At 34.8% G+C, this 21,910-nt stretch overlaps 1 protein-coding gene across 4 annotated transcripts; it reads right to left on the bottom strand.

The window, feature by feature from the left end:
* Positions 1 to 1,352: 1,352 nt before the first annotated feature.
* On the bottom strand, positions 1,353 to 21,329 carry LOC106869201 (G protein pathway suppressor 2). 4 transcript variants are annotated; one of them, XM_014914842.3, is made up of 12 exons: positions 21,286 to 21,329; positions 18,511 to 18,632; positions 17,625 to 17,728; positions 17,000 to 17,124; positions 16,444 to 16,555; positions 15,542 to 15,701; positions 14,730 to 14,975; positions 9,515 to 9,547; positions 6,685 to 6,800; positions 6,099 to 6,188; positions 5,408 to 5,497; positions 1,353 to 4,925 (listed from the first exon to the last, which is right to left on the bottom strand). In XM_014914842.3, the coding sequence occupies exons 2-12, from the start codon at positions 18,602 to 18,604 to the stop codon at positions 4,848 to 4,850; spliced, it is 1,248 nt and encodes a 415-aa protein (XP_014770328.1). In that variant the 5' UTR covers positions 18,605 to 18,632; positions 21,286 to 21,329; the 3' UTR covers positions 1,353 to 4,847. The 4 variants fall into 4 exon arrangements, with proteins under 4 accessions (XP_014770328.1, XP_014770329.1, XP_014770330.1 ...); XM_014914843.3 differs by having other exon boundaries at positions 6,099 to 6,185; XM_014914844.3 differs by lacking the exon at positions 9,515 to 9,547.
* Positions 21,330 to 21,910: the final 581 nt, after the last annotated feature.

Genomic DNA, 21,910 nt, shown 5'->3' with positions numbered 1-21,910 from the left:
GAGTGGATTTGGTAGATAGAAAACCCATCATATATATATATAAATGTGTGTTTGTCCCCCACCACTACTTAGCAACTGATGTTGGTGTGTCTACATCTTAACATAGTGGTTTGGTAAAAGGCACCGATAGAATAAGAACCAGACTTATAAAAAAATAGATACTGGGGTTGATTTATTTGACTTTTATATGAGCTGGTAAGATGTAATTTAAGAGAAATTTGGTTGTTCCCACAAAACATTTTGTTCACTCAACATTTATTTCTGACTCCATATTGGCTTTTCTTAAACAACAGCATATTACTTCGCAGCTGGCCAGAAATAAAAACAACAAGCTTGCTCATTTTGTCAATTATTCATAGTTTTATTTACATATGTCACAATGGAAATTAACCGTTTCTTAATCTGAAAGAAACACCATTCTTTTAAAGTACTAATAGTCCTTGTTCTTCCCTAGCTATTTACTCATAGATCATTTTATTTCATAGGAAAAAAACAAAAAGCAATTCTGATAAAATTGTAATAATTCTGTATACTTTCTTGGCTAAGTATTTCATTGATTTTAATTTGTTAAAATACCATATTTGATGGCATATAAGATGGACGTTTTGCTTCTCAAAAAAATATCATCTCAAGTCCTACATGCTAAGTTGGGCCACCATTAAGCTAATATTACATGCTTTAACGCACGAACAACCTTTTTTTCTGCTAAAACTGGAGTGTGTCTAGTAAGTCTGTGTGTCTTTTTTGTCATCAAGTACAGCAGGTTGACAAAAATTTATAAGCAATATTTTGAAACCTTTTATTACAAGTAATTGAAATTGCATTTCATTCAGAAAATTAGTTTCTAAGAGAAACAAGGAAAAATAAATATTTGGTTAGTTTCTCTTTAGTTTTGGTTATTGATATATTTATCTAAATTTTGAAATGTTGATGAAAAAAGAAATTTACAAGTAGAGTGATGGACAGAGAATATTGATGAATATTTATATACATGTGTGTGTTTTGAGAGATGATAGATAAGTTAATCATTATATATGTGTGTGTGTGTGTATATATTTTAACAAGAAGAGTAGTGACTTCCTTTGAAGTTTCAGCCTGCTAGCTTTTATGTGACTGTCTGATGTCTAGCAGGCTACAACTTCAAAGTCACTATCAACGCTCTTTTAAAAGTATAATAAAATATGTATTCTACAAAAAGTATTGAGTAATTCTTCAGTTTAATGAAAAATTGTTTTTATTACAACTTGCCATAAGAACACGCACACACATATATGTGTGTGTGTGTGTGTAGGAGAGATGGTAGTGAGGTAGGTTAATAAGAGATATATAGAAACAAAGAGATGCAGGCAAAGAATAGTTAAATGGTGAAACCAAAGAATAGTTTCTGTTTTATTTCTTCCTTTCAATTTGGAGAAATCATTGAGAACAATAAATAAACTGAAAATTAGTGAACGAAACATAAAAATTCATGATCTTTAAAATAAAAACAAATACAAAACAAAAACTGAACAAAATGTGTCCATTTTCCATCCAATATTTTAGATGTTCAGGAGAACAAATATTTATCATCATCATCATAATTATCATGTACATAATGGTTTCTGATTTAGGCACGACGTTAATATACAATTATCTCCCCATAGTCACCATTACAAGTGATAGATGTCTCTGTCAAGTTGCCTCAATCTTCAAATTAACTCCCCTCTACTACTAATATAGAACATAGGTATGTCAAATTGACTTATACTATTCAACCCTACAATTATTTCTTTTTTTTTTTACCATTTCAGCTGATAGGTATTTCTATCAAGCCTATACAATATCATAACGTAATAAATTATCAAAACTCCATCATATCTTAATGTTTTTGTTTAGCCTGATGCCAACCATGATTGAGACAGCCAACCACTGACCATCCTGTCACTTTAGGTAGGACTACATTGTCCAATATGTTCATCCTTTCCTAAAAGGACAGGGTGTGATTTGAGGGAGATTTAGCTGCTATTTCCAGCATATTTAGTGACCACACAGAGGCTATCTCATTGGTTTAACATACTTAGTCAGTGGAATAGTAAGCATTCTCAGACTCAGACTTAGCTGCATTGTAGTCCCCTGGGCAAATCAATGAACTGGACCCTATAGTATTTATTTATTGACAGGAAGCCACAGATTAGAATTGGATTCCTAGACATGTGAGGCCCCTGGATAATTGCCCAGTGTACCTAAAGACAACACTGTTCAGACCGTGTGCTGTTTCTAGTGTAATTGAGTGTAACTTCAGACTGTTGAAGGTGATCACACTGCTGGTGAGTGTAATGTGCTGTTGTTGAGTAACCATAGGCTGGATGTTGTGGTTATTGAGTGTAACCTCAGACTACTATTGCTAATAGTTGTTGAATGTAACTTCAGATTGTTGTTCTTGTAGTTGTCGAGGGTAAGCTTGGACTGTTGTAGCTGTTGAATATAATTTCAGAATCATCAAATTTAAGCCCAAACTATTGATGTAGCTGTTGAGTGTAAGTTCAGACCGTAGTTGTAGCTGTTGAGTCTAAGTTCAGACTGTTGTTGTTGTTGTTGTGTACAAGCTCAGTTTTGTTGTAGTTGTTGAGTGGAACCTCAGATTATAGTTGTTGAGTGTTCTGTCAGAGATCAAAAATAACAGAGGAAATCCTAACCCCAGATCAATTAACACCTGTTACAATAGAATCCAGTCAGATCACAATAATTACACCAGCAGCTAATGCAGTATTTAGCTGTGCTTAAATGTTTGTTTGAATCAAATGATTTTGTCTAATATTCTATTTCTGAGTAACTATAAGTGCAAGAGTGGCTGTGGTAAGTAGCTTGCTTACCAACCACATGGTTCCAGGTTCAGTCCCACTGCGTAGCACCTTGGGCAAGTGTCTTCTACTATAGCCTCGGGCCGACCAAAGCCTTGTGAGTGAAGTTGGTAGACGGAAAGGAGAAAGAAGCCTGCCATATGTATGTATGTGTGTGTGTGTGTGTGTGTGTGTGTGTGTGTCTGTGTATATATATATATATATATATGTATGTATGTATGTATATATGTTTGTGTGTCTGTCTCCTTGCCTCAGTCAAAGTGGCTGGCTAAAGGTACCAAATTACTTTATACAGTCGAGCACTTCACAGTAAGAATGTCTCCAGCTGTAATATACACTTGCACTAAAAATATTTAATTTACAAAACAAAAAAACTGCCCAACTTATATTTGGAGTAGGAAATGGTTGTTAAAATAGGAAAAATAAAACAGAATAAAAAATTAAAAAGACAAAGGATGTTCAATACGATTTGTGTATGTATGTGGCTGTGAATTTGTGTGTGTATGTGAGTGTGGCTGTGTGTCTATGTGAGCCTGGCTATGTATATGTGTAAGTGTTCTGTGTGTCTATGTGAGTGAGCCTGTGTGTGTTAAGTAATTCACTTGTCTAACACACCCATGTGTAGTGCAAGTTGAAAAACATTAAATATTAACAACTAAGCACCCACCTGTTTTTTTCCTTGCATATAATCTCAGCTTCCAGTAATATTTACCCCAGAACAGGTAATAATTTTAACATGGCAGTATCAATATATAGCTATATACATATCTTCAGAATAAATTAGCTACATTTAAACATATCCCTTTTAAAATACAAATTTATTACAAATTACATATTACTCACTTCCTTGCCCTACATTAGAAATTCAAATCTTAAATAGGGGTTTGTGAAAAGTTTTTTAAAATTTCCCTGTCATATCTTAAAAATGTTTCCCAAATTTTTGTAAGGGAGGAAAAAAAAAGAAAAACTGTTAACCAATGAACTCAATATATTACTGGTACTTATTTACTGATTCAATAGGCTTACAGTAAAGGGTAAAGACCCCTTTGATCACAAATGATCATGGAATTGGACCTAGATACAAATCTGGGCAAGGTTCTTTTGTGGAAGAGCAGCAGTCCCCCATGCACACCAGCCTCCCCCTCTTCATGCCACCGATGTTGTCCAAAAGAAAGGCAAAGGCCAATACAACTTGGCACCAATGACATCACAACTTATTTTCACAGCCAAGTGTACTGGAGCAATGTGAAAAAGTATTTTGCTCAAGAACACAACACACGGCCCAGTCTGGGAATTGAACTCGCAGCCTCACAGTTGTAAGTCTGATGCTCTGACAACTGAGCCATGCACTTTCAGGCTTACAGTACAAGTTCAATATATATGTAAGGGTACAAATCCAGTATATTTACCCAAGGTACTGGTCATTCCTGCAACCAATCTAATATATATCTGCAGTACCAGCCAAATCTAGTCCAGTGTGTGTGTGTGTGTGTGCAGACCAAATAAATAAGTGATTTCTTACAATGGTAAAAGGGAATGAAAAAAAATCTCCATTATAGTGAAGAATTACAAGACTAGTACAGTTTTTATATTCCAATAATGATTATCTTCCCTATCTTCATGATGAAGAATAAGACTACTACTGTTTTTCATTACAGCAATTATTTCCTCTCGTTATTTAGAGGATTTATTAAGTGGGGCCATAGAGCTACTGACTCATTTATTGTTGAACTTCAGAGAATCTCCTACCTTTCTAACCTGTTCACACCTGTTCCTACCTTTAAATCTTTATTACCCGCTGTTTTTAATTAACAAGAATTTATCACTTAAACCTGCCATTAATTCGTTTGACTACTTTCAAGCATTTGGGACAGTTTTAATGAAAAATAAAAAGACTATGATTATGACTAAAAAAAAAAACATACAAAACCACAATGGCTGACAAAAATAACAGAAAACAAAAATTACGAAGCAACATCAAGTGTCTCAGTGTTAGATGAAAGCAGTTTAATAGTAACGACCAGGGGGTTGCTGGGATGTGTATGCCTGTGGACGTCCAGCAGCTTGGTGACCAGAATATGTAGCCTGAAGTAGAGGAGAAAAAAACATTAACAAATGATAGATGAAGGTCCATTTAGTGTATATAAATAACAGATAGATAGAAAAAAACAACCGTTTTTCTGTGGGTACAAAAACAGCAATATATATTTATATATATATATATATATATATATATATATATATATATATATATATATAAGGAATACCAAAAATGGGACAAGGAAGCAAAACATCCAGACAGACTTTCTGAATGACACACCTGATGGAAAATTACTTTGAATTTTTTTTTTTTTTAGTAGTGCAGCATGTCTGATGGTGAGTGATGTCTCATGTGGCCCACTTCTTGAAAAAAAATTTCCATGCCTGCTTTAAAGGGTCTACAGAGTAGCCTGTCTCACTAGGTACCCTTACACAGACCCCAATCTCAAGTAGAGCCGTCATCGAATAACAGATAATGATAATATACCAAAGAGATGAGGAAGAATAAAAAACAAAAAGGAACTTACCTGAGTTGTCACTGGTTGGTAAGAACTGACGGTAGTGTGTTGAGGTTGGGGCTGAGAACCACGTCCAGAATAGCCAGTGACTATGCTGCCCTGTGAAAGGTTAAAAATAAAATAAGGGTAATTCACCAAATTATCATACATGTTGTCATTCAATGCAACTATTTATACTATTACACAAACTGAGTTGTGCATGGCATATTTTAATTCAGATTCTCGTAAGTAAATCTCTACTACTATTCCTCAGCATCTTGGAAAAAAGGGGTCAATTAATGTCACCAAATTGTTAAATAGTAACCAATTTTGTCAGTTCAATTCTCAGCCCAAGCTGCCCAAAAACTCCCTTGTGGTGGTGGTGGTGGGAGCTTTTCACAGTGACTGCATATTTACATATCTTTTAATACATACAAGGAAAAATAACAGCACCTTTGATTCTTTATAGGGTTTTGATGACTGGTGGGAAGAAGGATAGTTTCAATAACCATTTAAAGGAAACCTGAGACAGAGAAAGAAGGGTAAAAGTTAGCTTCAGATTGGAGATCTGATTTGAATGCTTGAAACAGAGGTGACTTAGCCTACTCCGCATAACAGGTATTTTTTGCTTTCAGGTCTATTCTATGACATGTAGGTAGTCATCTAAAAGATTGGAAAGTGAGATAAATAAATATATGGTGAAAAGTGCTAACTGATTTACCTTTGGCTGTGAATTCTGTTGTATCTGCAGAGGACGGGCCATCAGGGTTTGCTGTTGGCTTGTGATTGGTGTAATTCCTCGTATATGCTGCTATAACAATGATTAATATAAGAAAATAAACATATACACACACACACACCACACTCACAATAAACAGCAATTATAATACATAAGACATACATATATTAACAAATTAATGAGTTAGCAAAACTGTTGTCTTCTGAAGTAATTTATGTTCACTTCAAAGTGTGAAAGATTTTCTGTCAACCACTGGAAGTGAAATTACTCTTGTTCAACTTCTAAATCATAATGAATCTCTAAAAGATCAGAATATTCAGCAGTCTATGAATGGTGAAGAGTCACATTCTTTTATAATAGAGGAGGAGAAAGATTACTAGCCAGTCAAGGCAGCGCTGGCATTGGCCACGTTTGGATGGGGCTTTTTATGTGCCACCGGCACAGGTATCACAACTACAATTTCCATTTGATTTTCACGTTCATGAGAAACATTAATGTACTGTGCTACAAGTAGTTATATGCATAAATTAGAAATAGTTATGAATGTTCTGAGTGCTATATCACTTACCTGTTGAACAGTCTGCATTTTGAATTTCTCATCACTAAATCCAGATTTCTGATTGGCATGTTCTAATTGTTGCTGCAGAGGGAGAGCTGAGCTGTGGGCAGTGTTCAGGTAACCAGCTGAAAGAGGCGCAGAATTTTGTTTTATATATCCACACACACATATATATAAATGTGCATGTGTGTTTATATATACACATATACGTGTGTGTACACACGTGCATTTACACACACACACACATAAAAGTTGATGTTTGTTTGTCATGAAACAATGTCACCATTTCGTAATGTGTGTTCCTCAAAATTTGCAAAGAGATTGAAAATCATCCCAATGCAACATACAAGGAAAACAAATCTGGGGTAGGAGATCCACCTCACTCCCCAGAGCTGCACAAATGAAGCATTCAAGAAAAGAGAGAGTGAAAGATTGATAATTACAATGAAGTGATAAATTCTTCCCCCCCCCCCCCCCAACACACTTTCCCACCATCTCTCTCTTAGATGATATTGTATATACTGTGATGCTGGAGTTATAAAAATACCTGATTTAAAATGCTGACCTTTGAAAAGTTAGTATGTAAGTTCGAATACCATGAACAGTGAAACGTAATTTATTCCTTGTTCCATGTTTAAATTTGTTTATATTTATAAAATATTCATTATTTATACTCTACAAATTGAACTGCAAATTTATATAATGTTGACCATTCATTCATGCATACATACATTACATAGATACATACATTACATACATACACTACATACATACATCACATTCATACATTACATACATACATTACATACATACATTACACACATACATTACACACATAAAATTACACACATACATTACACACATACATTACACACATACATTACACACATACATTACACACATACATTACACACATACATTACACACATACATTACATATATACACTACATACATACAATTCATACGTACATTACATACATTACATACACATACATAACGTTTGTCCTTTATGTCTCTGAAGTTGACCAGATTGACAGCTTACTCATTGTGGGCTCCAAGGTGGCTTATTAGGCTAAGACTGGTTTAAAATCTATGGTTACAGTAGAGGCATCTAATAACAGAATCAAGACCCAATGGGTCTCTTGCTTTCCATGTGGCCATCTTCTCTTTAGTTTCTCTGATCATTTCTGATTCTGAGTGTTGTACTTTAAAATACACATCACTATGCCACAGTGAACGATCTTGAGCAAGACATTCCAAAGGCGACAGCAAAAGCTCTAAGCTACACTTCTTCGAGGCTGTCATGAGAGTGTCTCTGTATCTCCTCTTTTGTTCTGCCAATTGACTGAGAGTCAAACTGCTAGTTCACCAAATGAGACTATATATATATATATATATCATCATCATCATCATCATCATCGTTTAACGTCCGCTTTCCATGCTAGCATGGGTTGGACGATTTGACTGAGGACTGGTGAAACCGGATGGCAACACCAGGCGCAAATCTAATTTGGCAGAGTTTCTACAGCTGGATGCCCTTCCTAACGCCAACCACTCAGAGAGTGTAGTGGGTGCTTTTACGTGTCACCCACACGAAAACGGCCACGCTCGAAATGGTGTCTTTTATGTGCCACCCGCACAAGCCAGTCCAGGGGCACTGGCAACGATCTCACTCGAAAATCCTACGGGAGCCAGTCAGGCGGTACTGGCAACGGCCACGCTCTAATACATATATATATATATGTGTGTGTAGAGAGAGATTTTGTATGACCATATATGGGGTATTAAACAATATCACACTGAGTCAGTGTTGACTAGAACCAAGAAGATGGGATAAACAATGATCCTTATTGGTTTGACATTGTAAGTAACAACATTTCAAATATCTTTAAGAAGAAAGAGATGATGCAGGAAGAAGTCAGAAGTAGAGTGAGGAAACAAACAAGAGATGAAAGAAGCATATGTTCTGCTTCTTATAAAATAATAATAATAATAATGATTTCTTATATATATAATAATAACAATCCTTTCTACAACAGGTATGAGGCCTGATGGTTTGGCGGGAGGGAACTAGTCAATTATATTGAAACCAAACCCCACTCCCTCCAGTGTTCAGCTGGTACTTATTTCATCAACCATGAAAGGGTAAAAGGCAAAGTCGACTTCAGCGGAATGTGAACTCAGAATGTAATGACGGAAGAAATACCACCAAGCATTTTGTCTGGTGTGCTAACGATTCTGCCAGCTCACCACTTTGATGATGATAATAATGATGATGATGATAATGATGATGATGATGATGATAATAATAATAATAATAATAATAATAATAATAATAATAATAATGCTTTCAAATTTTGGCACAAGGCCAGTAAGTTCATGGGAGGGAGTAAGTCGATTTCATCGATCCCCCAGTGTCTGACTGGTACTTATTTTATCAACCTTGAAAGGATGAAGGGCAAAGTCAACCCCAGCAGAATTTAAACTCAGGGTGAAAGGATGGACGAACTGCTGCTAAGCATTTTGCCTGGCATGCTAATGATTCTGCCAGCTCACTGCCTTGATGATGATGATAATGATGATGATAATAGTAATAACAGCAACAACCTTGAATGCTTTATAAGACTATGAAACTAACCCTAATACTTGTTTACTATTTTGCATTTTGTTGGATTATAAAACGAATATAAATGGACATATTGTATACAAGATAATTTCCCAAATGGATGTTGGTGATTGAAATGAGAAGACAGGTGCAGAAGGCAGCCTTAACAACATTGAAATATATTGATGCCTGAAGAGACATCGCAGAACAGGCTAGAAGGATCAGCATCTCACCTTTATATTCCCGTTCTCTTCCTTGGCGAGAAGCTAATTCACAGGGAGCAGAAAATGGAGATAAATAGCAGAGTTTTAATTTCAACATTACAGCAACAACAACAACAACAACGACAAGAATACAGAAACAAACAACAAAAACAGAATATACAGTGGTTCAGTATATCTTTACAGGGATGTCCAAGTTTAATTAATGCTTTTTTTTTTTTCGTTAATCAGTATATCAGATAGTGAATTAATGATAAAACTGTTAGGGGTACACACATGGTGGTGTGGTTAAGAAATTTGCATCACAACTACAAAGTCTCAGTTTCAATTCTAGACTGCAGCACCTTGGTCAAATGTCTTCTCTTACAGTCTCATGCTTACTAAAATCCTGAGTGAAATCAGGAAGACAGAAACTGTGGGGAAGCTAGCAAGGGGATCATTACAATTTAATCTGATGTTTGGTCTTTGGGTAGCTTCAGTGGAGTTCATTCTATTGCAAACATTAAGACCAGGCTTCCAGCCTGAGGTTAGCTTCCTCCCTTCCTCTTATCAGATATGAAGCTCCAAAACCAGTTAGGAGCACTGCCCTTCCTTGTTTAATTAAATTGTGTAAAAAATGATTTCCTTACTAAATTGATTATAATTTAACAAGCATGGTAATACATGAGTACATAGTACACCTGATGGAGCTGACTGAATAATTACTTGGACCATTGTTTGCTAAGGAGCTGATGATCAGCAGCTTTTATCACAATGACCACATTAAATGTCTCTTTTCAGTTAAATGCAATGCAGAATCATGCCAACTGATATTGTGTACAGACATGTTTCTTCAGAATACCAACAGAAAGGCAACCTTTATTACTTGATATATGGTCTTTCACATGATGATTTATTATTAGCTTGTTTTTGATCACATATCCTTAACTGGTTATCAAGACCAGCCAACCAGCCTTAGACAGCCAACTATGGTTACAAGTTGAGTATTTCACTGGATTATTGATATCTATGGGGCTTCATTTCTTTGCCTCTTGCTTCAGTTTTGAGTGTTTCATGTGATTCTCTTCAGAATGGAGGGGCACATTCAATGTATACGTTCCCCTATGAACAATTGCAACTATTGTTAAACTTCTCACAGGAATATTACCTTTTTTCAGATCAGATTTAAGGCAGTTTTTGCAATTAAAGTTTAGTTTATAAAGGAAGTTTTTTTTTTTCTAGAAGTGTTTCACCATCTATATAAATTACATGAGCTGCCAATCTCAATCTGCTTCCAATATTGTCAGAGAATCTCTATGCTTACATCTGCTGACTCCAAAACTTCAACATCACTCACACACTCTTGCCAAGATATATTTATACTATTTATACAGAGTATATTAATATCTAGTAGTATAAATCAGTATATATGTAGTATATATATATATATATATATATATATATATATATATATATATATATATATATATCGGTATGTAGTAGAAATGCATTATTATAATATATATATATATATATATATATATATACATATATATATACATACTAGTATATAGCATAGACATATAGTAGAATATCAGAGTATATGTGTCAACAAACACACACTATTCACATCAAACAAAATGATTGAGCTGTCAGCATTATCCAAGCTATGATTGAATAACTGAATATATTTGCATGAAACCATTGACATCATATTAACAATACCCTACTATTAAAAGAAACTATTCACTCATCAATGCAGTGTTAATCAATCAGGTTTTATTTTGTTACTAACACACACACACACATATATATAGATATAAAATTACGTTAGTATATAGTTAAATATATTGGTATATGTTAGAGTATACAGAATGTATTAGTGTATATATAATATAACAGCACATCAAATCTATTAGTTAATATAAATATATATATTACTATACATAGAATATACTACAGGAAATGTACTATAAGCTATATCCTATTAAGCAGTACAAGATCTTTTCTTGGGTTATACATTGCAGCGACAACTAAATAAACTTGTACGGTTCATTAATCTTCATTAAACTATTTCCATTCATTAATTATAGAGATCTGCTATTAACTGGTTGAGTTTGTATATTCTCATGAGTCTGGAGATCTAATCAGCTGTTCTTTTTACAGCATTTCAGGGCAAAAACACTCTTTACTTATATCCTCAGATCACTTATACCCAGAGAATAGGTACCACGTCAAAGTGGTTCACTTTCAGACCACAGTACCCCTAGTTATAAGTAATAGGCAACCAGATCAATGTTATTTCATATCAAACTACACTCCCCTTCCAATCACATAGCTGTTAATAATAGATAAAGAGATCAATCAAATTCGCTCAGACCACAGTTCACTACCAATCACTTCCTCTAGCTGTCAGTAATACGTACCAGATCAATACTACTTCATCTCAGACCACACACCACTTCCAATCACACAGCTGTTAATAATAGATCAAATTCCCTCAGAACACAGTTCATTGCCAATCACTTCCTCTAGCTGTCAGTGATGTATCAGATCAATGTTATTTCATCTCAGATCACATTCTACTCCCAATCACTTGCCCTAGCTGTCAATAATATATAAAAGGACAGCCATCATTCTCAAGCCCTATGAATTCATATGGGCTGGTTTCCTAGTTTATATATATTTACCCTCTTGATGGGATGTTGGTCAGTTGCTAAGTGGACTGGAGCAACATGAAATGAAGTATTTTGCTCAAGAACACATGTCACCCAGTCCAGGAAGTGAAATCACAATCTTACGATCATGAGTCCAACACCCTAACCATAAAACCACATGCCTCCACGTCAGTAATACATGCCAGATCAATATTATTCAGCTAAGACCACAGTCTACTAATCAAATCAAATAGCTCTCAGAATAATAGATAACCAGATTGATCTAGTTCAGTCTCTGTCTACAGTTCACTAGTCTTCTCAAAGACTATCTATCTCCATGTGAGTAAATTCCTTGATTACTATGTAGTTCCACTATGAACAACCCCAGAGTATTTCTTTAATTGGGGAGACTGGACCATGTTTCGGCTATAGATCTCATTCTGTAACATGTTGTTCTGAACAGTGGCTTTATTGTTTAATAAACCAACACCTTACCAACCTGGTCAGCTCTTAACCTCATCACATAGATACAGATGAATGAATACAGTAACTTAGAATCGAATATGTGTCATGTTATTTTAAATTACATTTTATAGTCTTTTAAAATTACCTTTGATTGTTATGTTCATCAGACAATATAAGATTCAAGACATATCTGGATTAAGCTTCTAAACAAACTTTCAACCTGCTAAAAATATTCATCAAATCTCCCTCAAACTACACTCTAGTATCTTAACAGAAATGGAAATACAAATTAGAAAATATTGTCCTAGATGCCTTTTAAAAAGATGTGATGGTCACGGCTGGAAAGCCTTTGATCATAGGTCTACCCAATCTGGAGTTAAACGACAGATTTAAATTTTTTACTCAATAATGACATTATACAAGTTCACAAGATTATAATAGTTAGGTTAAGAGTTTGGACTATGAGCCTCATTGTTATAAGTTCAAATCTTATTTCCACAGTGTGTTGGTGTCTATGAACAAGGGACTTAACTCCATTGACTTTAGTTTGCTTAACTCAAAGAAAAAGAAAACAGGCTCCACTTCTGCTTCATGGTTGAGTGGTTAGTGGTTGCAAAGGCAGTTAACTCATTCACTTACTCCAAGACAAACCCATATTGCTCATGCAAGCATGCAAAAATGGGATGAAATAAAATCAAAAATTTGTGAACATAAAAATCAGTTTGGTAAAAAAAAAAGTCAATGCTAGTTAAACACACAATCTTCAATTTAAACTGTTATATAATAATAATTATGGTTTCAATTTTTGGCACAAGGCCAACAATGTCAGGGAGGGGAAAGGCTAATTACCACAACCCCAGTGTTCAACTGGTACTTATTTTATTGACCCCCAAAAGGATGAAGGGCAAAGTCAACCTGGGTGGGATTTGAACTCAAAACGTAAAGACAGATGAAATGCTGCTATGCAGTTTGTCCAGTGAGCTAACGATTCTACCAAGCATAACTGTGATTCAGAAATTCACTTCCCAACCATGTGGCTTTGTGTTCAATCCTGCTGTGCAGTAACTTGGGTAAGTGTCTTGTACCATAGCCAAGGCCAAGAGAAACCTTGTGAGTAGATTTGATAAAAACTGAAAGAAGCCCATTGTGTGAGTGCACACACACATATACACACTACTGGTTTTGCAGTTTCAAGGCCATGTGTAATTAGATGTCCCTTGTTTGAAAAACAGGTAAAGGTAGAAGAGAAAGGACAGCCAACTGTGAAACAATGCCTTGATAATATATTCATCTCATCTATGTAAGCATAGAAAAATGGATATAAACTTAAATATATATATATATACACCTCCTCGACTTATGACCTATGTGACTTACGACCATCCACACATACGACCACAAAAAAATAAGGAAATAAAAAGATAAATAAATACATAAAAAACTGATTTTCAGACATTGAGCAGTTGCATGAACAATAACTATGGCAGCATCTGGCAATGCAGGCCTCCTTCAGACCCAGGCACCCACTGCTGACCACCATCTCTCACTCAGTTGCTTTCAAGCATCAGTTGTGTTTGAATGAAAATAGTGTTGAAAAATATAAATTTGACATATGACGTGTCAGTCGGAAGAGAATTTAGTCATAAGTCAAGGAGAAGGTGTTATATATAAATGTGTGTGTGTATATATGGTGGTTTCACAATGGTGTGTTTGCAGTTAAGTAAGAAAAAAAAACCCAAAAGGTACTCAGTATAGTAAGCTAAAGTAAAATAACATTTATTTATACAAAGCTAAATCTGTATCAGTGACGACAACTACATGTAGTTTCTTGTTTATGGTTGTCTGTCACTCACACAAACATACACACACACACAGAGGTGTGTGCATATCTGTTGTCGATGTATGCCAGTGAAGGATGTAAACCTCAGTGAGAAAACTGAAAAGCCAGTGTTTATAAATGAAGTCAATCAACTTGACATATTTGTTCAGTCCCTAGTCAAAGTAATGCCATGAACTGATGGCTGGTCATTTGTAACCAATGACAACACAACAGTTCATGAATTGCAATATAAAACTAATAAATATGCTTCAGTGATGAAAATGGAAAGTGAAGGAAGTTGTCTTACTTGTTTGTGGCATCCTCTGTAACTGATAATTGTGGGGGTAGGATTCTGTAAGTGGCTTCTGTTGTTGTGGATAATGACCAGGGTAAGATGTAAAAGCCGACTGAGATGCAACAGTTGGAGTTGTGGTGTATTTAGTGGTAGGAGGGCCAGCTGTGAATGGGACTGCTTGCTGCTGGTAAGCATGGGTACCTTGACTGGCGTAAGCTACTTGGGGTGGTGGTTGATTCTGACCATAGGTGGTAGGTTCTGAAAATAGAACAAATAATTAAATAGATAAATAAATAAACAAAACTTACTCACACCCACCTTTACATAATGTGGGGTAGCCATGTATCTCCTGTGTAGCAAGACACCTTCTTATACTTATCCTTTTTATATCAATCTCTAACTCTCTCTCTTTTCTGTATTACTAGATTTGTTCTTTAATCTTCTCCCCAATTATATATACAGCCTCTGATTATATATGTGAGAGAGAGTGTGTGTGTGTATGTGTGTGTGAGTGTGTATTGTAAGCCAATATCTTTAAAATTACATATAAGCTACAAAAGACAAATGAAATTACTTAAACAAGTAATTAAATATCGATAATGTTTAGGGATGATGATGGTGGCAGGAAAGAAGAAAGGAAATAGTTGAATGATAATCCCAGAAGAAGAAATAATAATAATAACAATAATAAAATTGACTGATTATTTAATCAATCCAGCCAAAAGGCAAATTTGATTTGGGCATAGTCTGAACTCAGAACAGAATGTTTCTAGCAAGCTGTCATCAATGAAAAATGAAAAAGAGTGGTACTGTCAGATACTTACTGTATTCTGCTTGAGAGGGAGTATAGACAACAGCTGGCTGCTTGGTGGTGATAGCATAAGATGCCTGGGGGTATTTATGCTCATTAGGGTATGGTTGATAAACGGTCACTGGAGGAGATGGTGAACGAGTTCTTTTCATTCCCTGAAGACGTTGCTGAATCTAATGAGATATAAAACCATGCTTTAAGGTTTTATACATATATATATATATATATATATATATATATATATACACACACACACGCATTCGAGCTCAAACACATACAAACACACACACAAATACTCAAACATATACATGCATACACACATAATATTCGACAGGGATGCTCTTCCTAATTCCAACCACTCCAAGATTGTAATAGGTGCTTTTACATGCCACCGGCACATAAATATATAAAATTTATAAATACACTAAAATATAAACTCATACTTTGTTCTTTGTGTATATTTTTGTAACTGTTTTAGACTTAACATTATACATTTGTGTGGATATATTTAGATCTCAGTATATATATATATATATATCTGGAAAAGTTGATATTGGGAATCTCACAAAGAGATCAGGAATAGAACTGAAGCGAAGGATGTCGTCACAGAATACCCCCACACAGAGCTGTGATGGGCTGGTCATATCAAAAGGTTCAGAGACAATCGGTGGACTGATGCAGTTGTTGAGTGGTACCCATACGAACAGAAGAGACCGCTTGGAAGATCTCCAATCAGATGGGAAGATGATTTAAGAAGGATGTTTGGAACAAGGTGGAGGAGAATGGCATGAGGGGAATGGCACAAATGCAGTAGCCAATGGAGCTGACTTGCCACTGGACAGCCTGACCGATCCAGATGATATATAATTGTATGTGTGTGTATGTATGTACATTATATATAACACATGTACTTACTGGAATGATTGTTTGATGAGGTTTGTACAAAGTGGGTCGTCCTGTGACACCAGGGTGTAACAGCATTGGGTGTCCTGTCACAGTATAAGGATGCTGGAAATTTAAAAGTTCACTGAAAATAGAATATGTAAATTAGTGTTAACTCTCTTATCTTAATTCTCTGTGTCTCAGTCTCTTTTACTCTTTCTCTCACTTTCTATATAATGTAAAACATGACTAGAGAAAGCAACCAACCAATCAACATTTATGTTGGCTAATATATGTATTTGTGTGTATATGTGTGTGTAAAGATAGATAGGTGGATGGATAGATAGACAGCTGAATCAATCAATAAGTAAATGGACAGATAGGTAGATAGATGGATAGATAGATATCTAGATAGATGAACAGATGGATATATATATATATATATATATATATATATATATATGTATATATAGATAGATAGATAGATATATACATACATACATACACAAATCCAACTGAATATGAGACAGAAAAGAACAGAAATAAACTAAGACTTTGAAAAAAAGTTCACAGAAACTAAACAGTTCACCTTTGTTCCTTTAACTGTGCTCGGCGTCGTGTTTCATCTTCTTGGTGTAGAACCTTTTTCAACTGTGAAAATAATTCATGTTTCTCATTCTTCAAAGATTCATGTTTTGACTCCATCATCCCAATCTATTGAAATAAAAACACAGAACTTCAAATGTGTGTGTGTGTATGTCTACACTTATACAGAAATAACAAGCAAAACTGTAATTCTCTGGTTGTTGAGACCAAGATGGACGTAATGCCGTGGTTTCCCTTTAGATTTACTAGGACCACTTTCTGACCTTTGTCCAATGGCATAAGGCTCCTACATTTTCACATGTGACATTACTCAACAAAAGATAGACTGGTATATAAAACTGCTTTCTGCAGTGAAGGGTAATGAAATTTCGAGTGGATATATCTGATTTCTGCAGCAAAAGGGTTAAAATAAACTAAAGGCAAAGTTGACCTTGGCAGAATTTGAACTCAGAACACGAAGACAGACAAAATACCACTAAGCATTTCACCTGGCTTGCTAACAATTCTGCCAGCTTCCCGCCTTCTCTCCACAGAAAATAATATTAGCAATATTCAATAAATGCTGAAAGAGAATTTCATGAAATTTATTTCAAAATTTAACTTCATACCTGGTCTTTTATTTGCTCGAGTGTTAAATTATCTTCTTCTTGTTTCTTTTTCTGAAGTTCTCGTTCTTTTTTTAATCTTTCAACCAAAGCATCATGTTCTTGTTCTGACAAATCATAAAATAAACAAATTATAAAATAAACAATCATAAAACAAACTAATTATAAAAGAAACAATCATAAAATAAACAAATTAACATTTCACTGAAATAAACAATTGCTCTCAACATGAACTAAGAGACAATCCTCCAGGTGGTCATGAAACCTACAAGAAACAGCAGCCAAACATGCCTCAAATCACAACAAGGACAGATTAGAGAATGTAATCCCAAATATCTCTAAGACAAGATGGTCATGGATGGCATGTCTTTATTATAAATTTGCTGGATCAAAAATTTTTGTTTCAACTTGTTTGATGCCTGTTTTTACCATATTAGCAGGACTTAGATAGAAGTAAAATTTGAGGTAGTAAGCCCTTCCTGTTGCCATCCCTTATGTGGGGGCACTGAAAAGTTCCTAGCTTTAAGGGTATCGCGAAAGGCCTGGTTGTAGGCCCCAACCTTCCAAGTACTTTTACAGGGCTTAGAAAAACTGAAGGACTGTGGTAATAAGTAGGTGAATCTGAGAGGGGAATATCTTTAATCTTTTACTTGTTTCAGTCATTAGACTGCAGCCATGCTGGGGCACTGCCTTGGATTTTTAATCGAATGAATCGACCTCCAGTACTTCTTTTTTTCAGCTTGGCACTTATTCATTTTAAAATTGGATGTTTTGAATCATGGAAGCAAAAGTGCATTCAGGCAGGTTGGTAACAGCAATGCTTTAAATTTGAAACACATTTAAAATATGACAACAAACATCAAATGTACAAATGATAAAAACAACTTACCTTGCTTTTTCTTTTCCCTTTCTCTCATAATGTGACGCTTTAGAGCCTGGTAAGTGGCCACTGTCATTTTGGGGCGATCAATTAAAACCGGCATTTTGGGATCGATTTTTATAACCTCAATTCTGAAAATTACAGAATAGTTCTCTTTGTAATAATCAATTTAAAAAAACACCATTCAACATAAATTATCAGAAAAAAAAATTTTTTTTGTTTTTATATTTGGTTTACAAAATTCTTGATGTGAACTCATATGTTAGAAAAGATTTTGATGTATCTTGGAGGGTAAAGTGGAGGCACTTAGTGGTTGAGGTGTTGGACTCATGATTGTGTGGTTGTGGTTTTGATTCCTGGACCAGGCGATGCATTGTATCCTTGACTTCCTTTCACATTGCTCCAGTCAACTCAGCAGGTAAAAAATGAGTAATCCTGTGATAGACCGGTGTCCCATCCACGGACTAACTGTTAGGAATTTTCTATGAGCAGACACCTTTCCTGTTGCAAAGATCACTTGTCAAATAAGGTGATATTCCTCATGATAAGACATATTCTCACAGAAGCCTAGAAACAAAGGACACTGCTTTCATGATAGAGGCTCTTATTAATAACTAAGAAAGTTAAAAGAAACCTGTCATATATATGTTTATTGTGAGCAGCCATGTATTTCCTTGTAGCAAGAAACCTGTTCTGGCCTGTCTCTCATAATTTAATCTCTCATCTACAAGCATAAAGCTACTTCTTTGTCTTGATTGTGGCCCCATTTAGTCAAAAGAAATTTTAGTCTGGTGACCTACATGGCAACCTCACTAGCACTGTGCCATGGAAAAAAGCATCCACAACACTCTGTAAAATGATTGGCATTAAGAAGGGCATCCAGTCGCAGAAACCACGGCAAGGCAGATATTGAAGCATGATGTTAAAAGGATGATGATGATGATATGTGTTTGTATTAACTTTATGAATGGGGAAAGCAGAAATCAAAATATAAAGCAGAGTTTTACATTTTATATTATCCAAAATGCTACAGTAACACAATTTCTTGACAAATTTTATTTCTAAAAATCCTCGAAATTATAGGCCCTCGAGTCACTGCTGCTCCCTTTACACACACACACACACACACACACAGAAGTATATATACAGCAGAAATGAGATCCAGTTCATGCTTTGTGAAGTGGACAGCAACTGTGAGTATGTATGCATGTGTTTTCAATGGAAACGTGGGAAATTCTATCAATAATACTTCCTCTCATATCAAACAAAGGTTGTGACATCATTCGTGGAGAATTATTATTCGGAGTAAAAGAACCGGTCGGTCGGCTTGATTGAATTTACGGCAGCTATTTTGTTTTGTACTGTGTTGTATGGTGTTCACACTTCAATATCCTTAAGGACGGCCATTTCCAGGATATATTGAATACGTCAGATCCACAAAAGACACAAGATATTTTCTTCTAGTTCTAAATCAAAACTCATCATTGGGTTCTTTGATATGAATTGATAATAAAAGACAAATTGTCCATTATGATTAAGCTGTAAATACAGAGTAACAGCATCAACGTTAATTTGTGTCAAAAAATAGTTATATAGACCGAAATGAGAACTATTAATATCGTTCTTCTCTGTATATATATTATTAGCCTCAATATATTATGATTACAAATAAAAACAATATGTGATAGAGAAAACTGTCTTTTATAGATGGAACATACTCTCTCACGGCTGGAAGTCCGGTTGGTTATATTTCAGAAGAAAATATTTCGAGATAATTGTATATGATTATATTTGAGTTACACGCATATATACATAGATAGACGACAAATTTTTTTAACACGTTAAAAAAAAGGTTGTATTAGCATGAAACAATAATATTGATAGTTCGAGAAACATTGTTCTAAACAAACTGGAGAGAGAACTTACAACGAAATAAGGAAAAAAAAAATTAATTAGTAAAAACCTAAACTTACTAACTACAACACACGCATGCCTTGAAAACATTTCAAACATATAGAGGGTGTGTAGATACATGCATATTTATAAGTCGCCATTCAAATCTGTATACAAATATTTTGTATTCTGTTTTTAAATTATCCCTATTCTATGCCTTATAATAAATTAAAATTAATGTTATTGATTAATGTCCATTACTAAATATCATTTAATTATTACAGTAGTGGTGGTTATTAAAATCTATAAAAACACGAAGCCGTCTTGAAATAACGTAGTTATAGACAGAAAAAGGTGAGAAAGGCTTGGCTGGAGAGTCTGTTATCGTGTTTGCTCAATGAGGGCTAATTTGGGGTTAAACAAATATAAACGATCCACGCATTACTAAAAAATTCTTCAAACGTCAAAAATTGAGAATGAAACAGAGAAAGACGATGTAATGACAACTGAAGGCGGGCGGGAGACATGAAGTGATCACTGGATCAGCTAGATATAACAGCTATCTTCCTTCCAATCATACCATACTGACAGGAGTAAAACAAAAAAGAGGACAAACACATAAGACAATGTTGTCAAAATTATAATAAAAGACAAGAGGATTACGGCTGGAACACCTCTGATCCAAAGATTATTGTCTCAAAGCTGACCTTGGGCTAAACAAGATATATTTGGCTATAAACAATAATACTATTTACATTGGGTTTGTTGTTGCATTTCTTTCAGGAAATATAACGTAAATTATTTTTTTCTGAAAATAAGATAATATAAGTTATATTCAAATTAAACAATTAGTAAATAATAATTAATCGAGAGAAATCTATTTGGATTTACCTTAAATATTTTGGTCAATCGTTGAAGTCACAAATCATTATGTCACTCTCTTGTCTAAGAAGTTAAAGAAAAGAAAGCAACTTCCGGTCTCCTCCTTTTTTTTTTTTTTTATATTTCAAGATTTCTGAAATATGCTTTCAAAGATATTTTTCTTATGTCTAGAATTTTATTGTCTACTTTTTTTTGGCACATTAAAATATTTATCACAACAGGGAAAGAATGATATGTATGTATGTGTGCGTACGCACGCCCACACACACACATGTTGATGCTTTCGCAATTATTGTGTTACTCTTTTCACCATTTAACATCTAAGGTGGTTGGCAGAATGGTTAGAACGTCAGATTAAAGGCCTTGCCAGCATTTATTCCTGCTATTTACGTTCTGAAAGCAAATGCCAATGAGGTTAACTTCACCTTTTATCCCTCTGGGGTCGATAAAATGATAAATTTTGATACTTTCACCCACACGATTTTCACTGAGAAAAAAAAAAAAAACTTGTATTTTTTGCGTGGAATCAAGTACCCTGACCTAATATGCTGCAAACCCCTTATTTTTGTTCGGAAAAAAGTGGGGTGGGAAACTGGCCCCACTCCCGGAATCATTGCATTTTTTTTTTTTTTAT

Source organism: Octopus bimaculoides, chromosome 20 (assembly GCF_046866305.1).
Source record: "Octopus bimaculoides isolate indiv1 chromosome 20, ASM4686630v1, whole genome shotgun sequence".
In the NCBI taxonomy this organism is placed as follows: Eukaryota; Metazoa; Mollusca; class Cephalopoda; order Octopoda; family Octopodidae; genus Octopus; species Octopus bimaculoides.
This window is presented reverse-complemented; position numbering and strand designations above follow the sequence as displayed.

What these genes read in the sequence shown, in the direction of transcription:
- LOC106869201 (XM_014914842.3), bottom strand. Translation starts at nt 18,604, where the DNA reads ATGCCGGTTTTAATTGATCGCCCCAAAATGACAGTGGCCACTTACCAG. An exon ending in TCGAGCAAATAAAAGACCAG is followed by an intron (nt 17,125 to 17,624) that starts GTATGAAGTTAA and finishes TTATTTCAATAG; the next exon opens with ATTGGGATGATGGAGTCAAA. An exon ending in ACCAACCAGTGACAACTCAG is followed by an intron (nt 4,926 to 5,407) that starts GTAAGTTCCTTT and finishes CCTCTACTTCAG; the next exon opens with GCTACATATTCTGGTCACCA.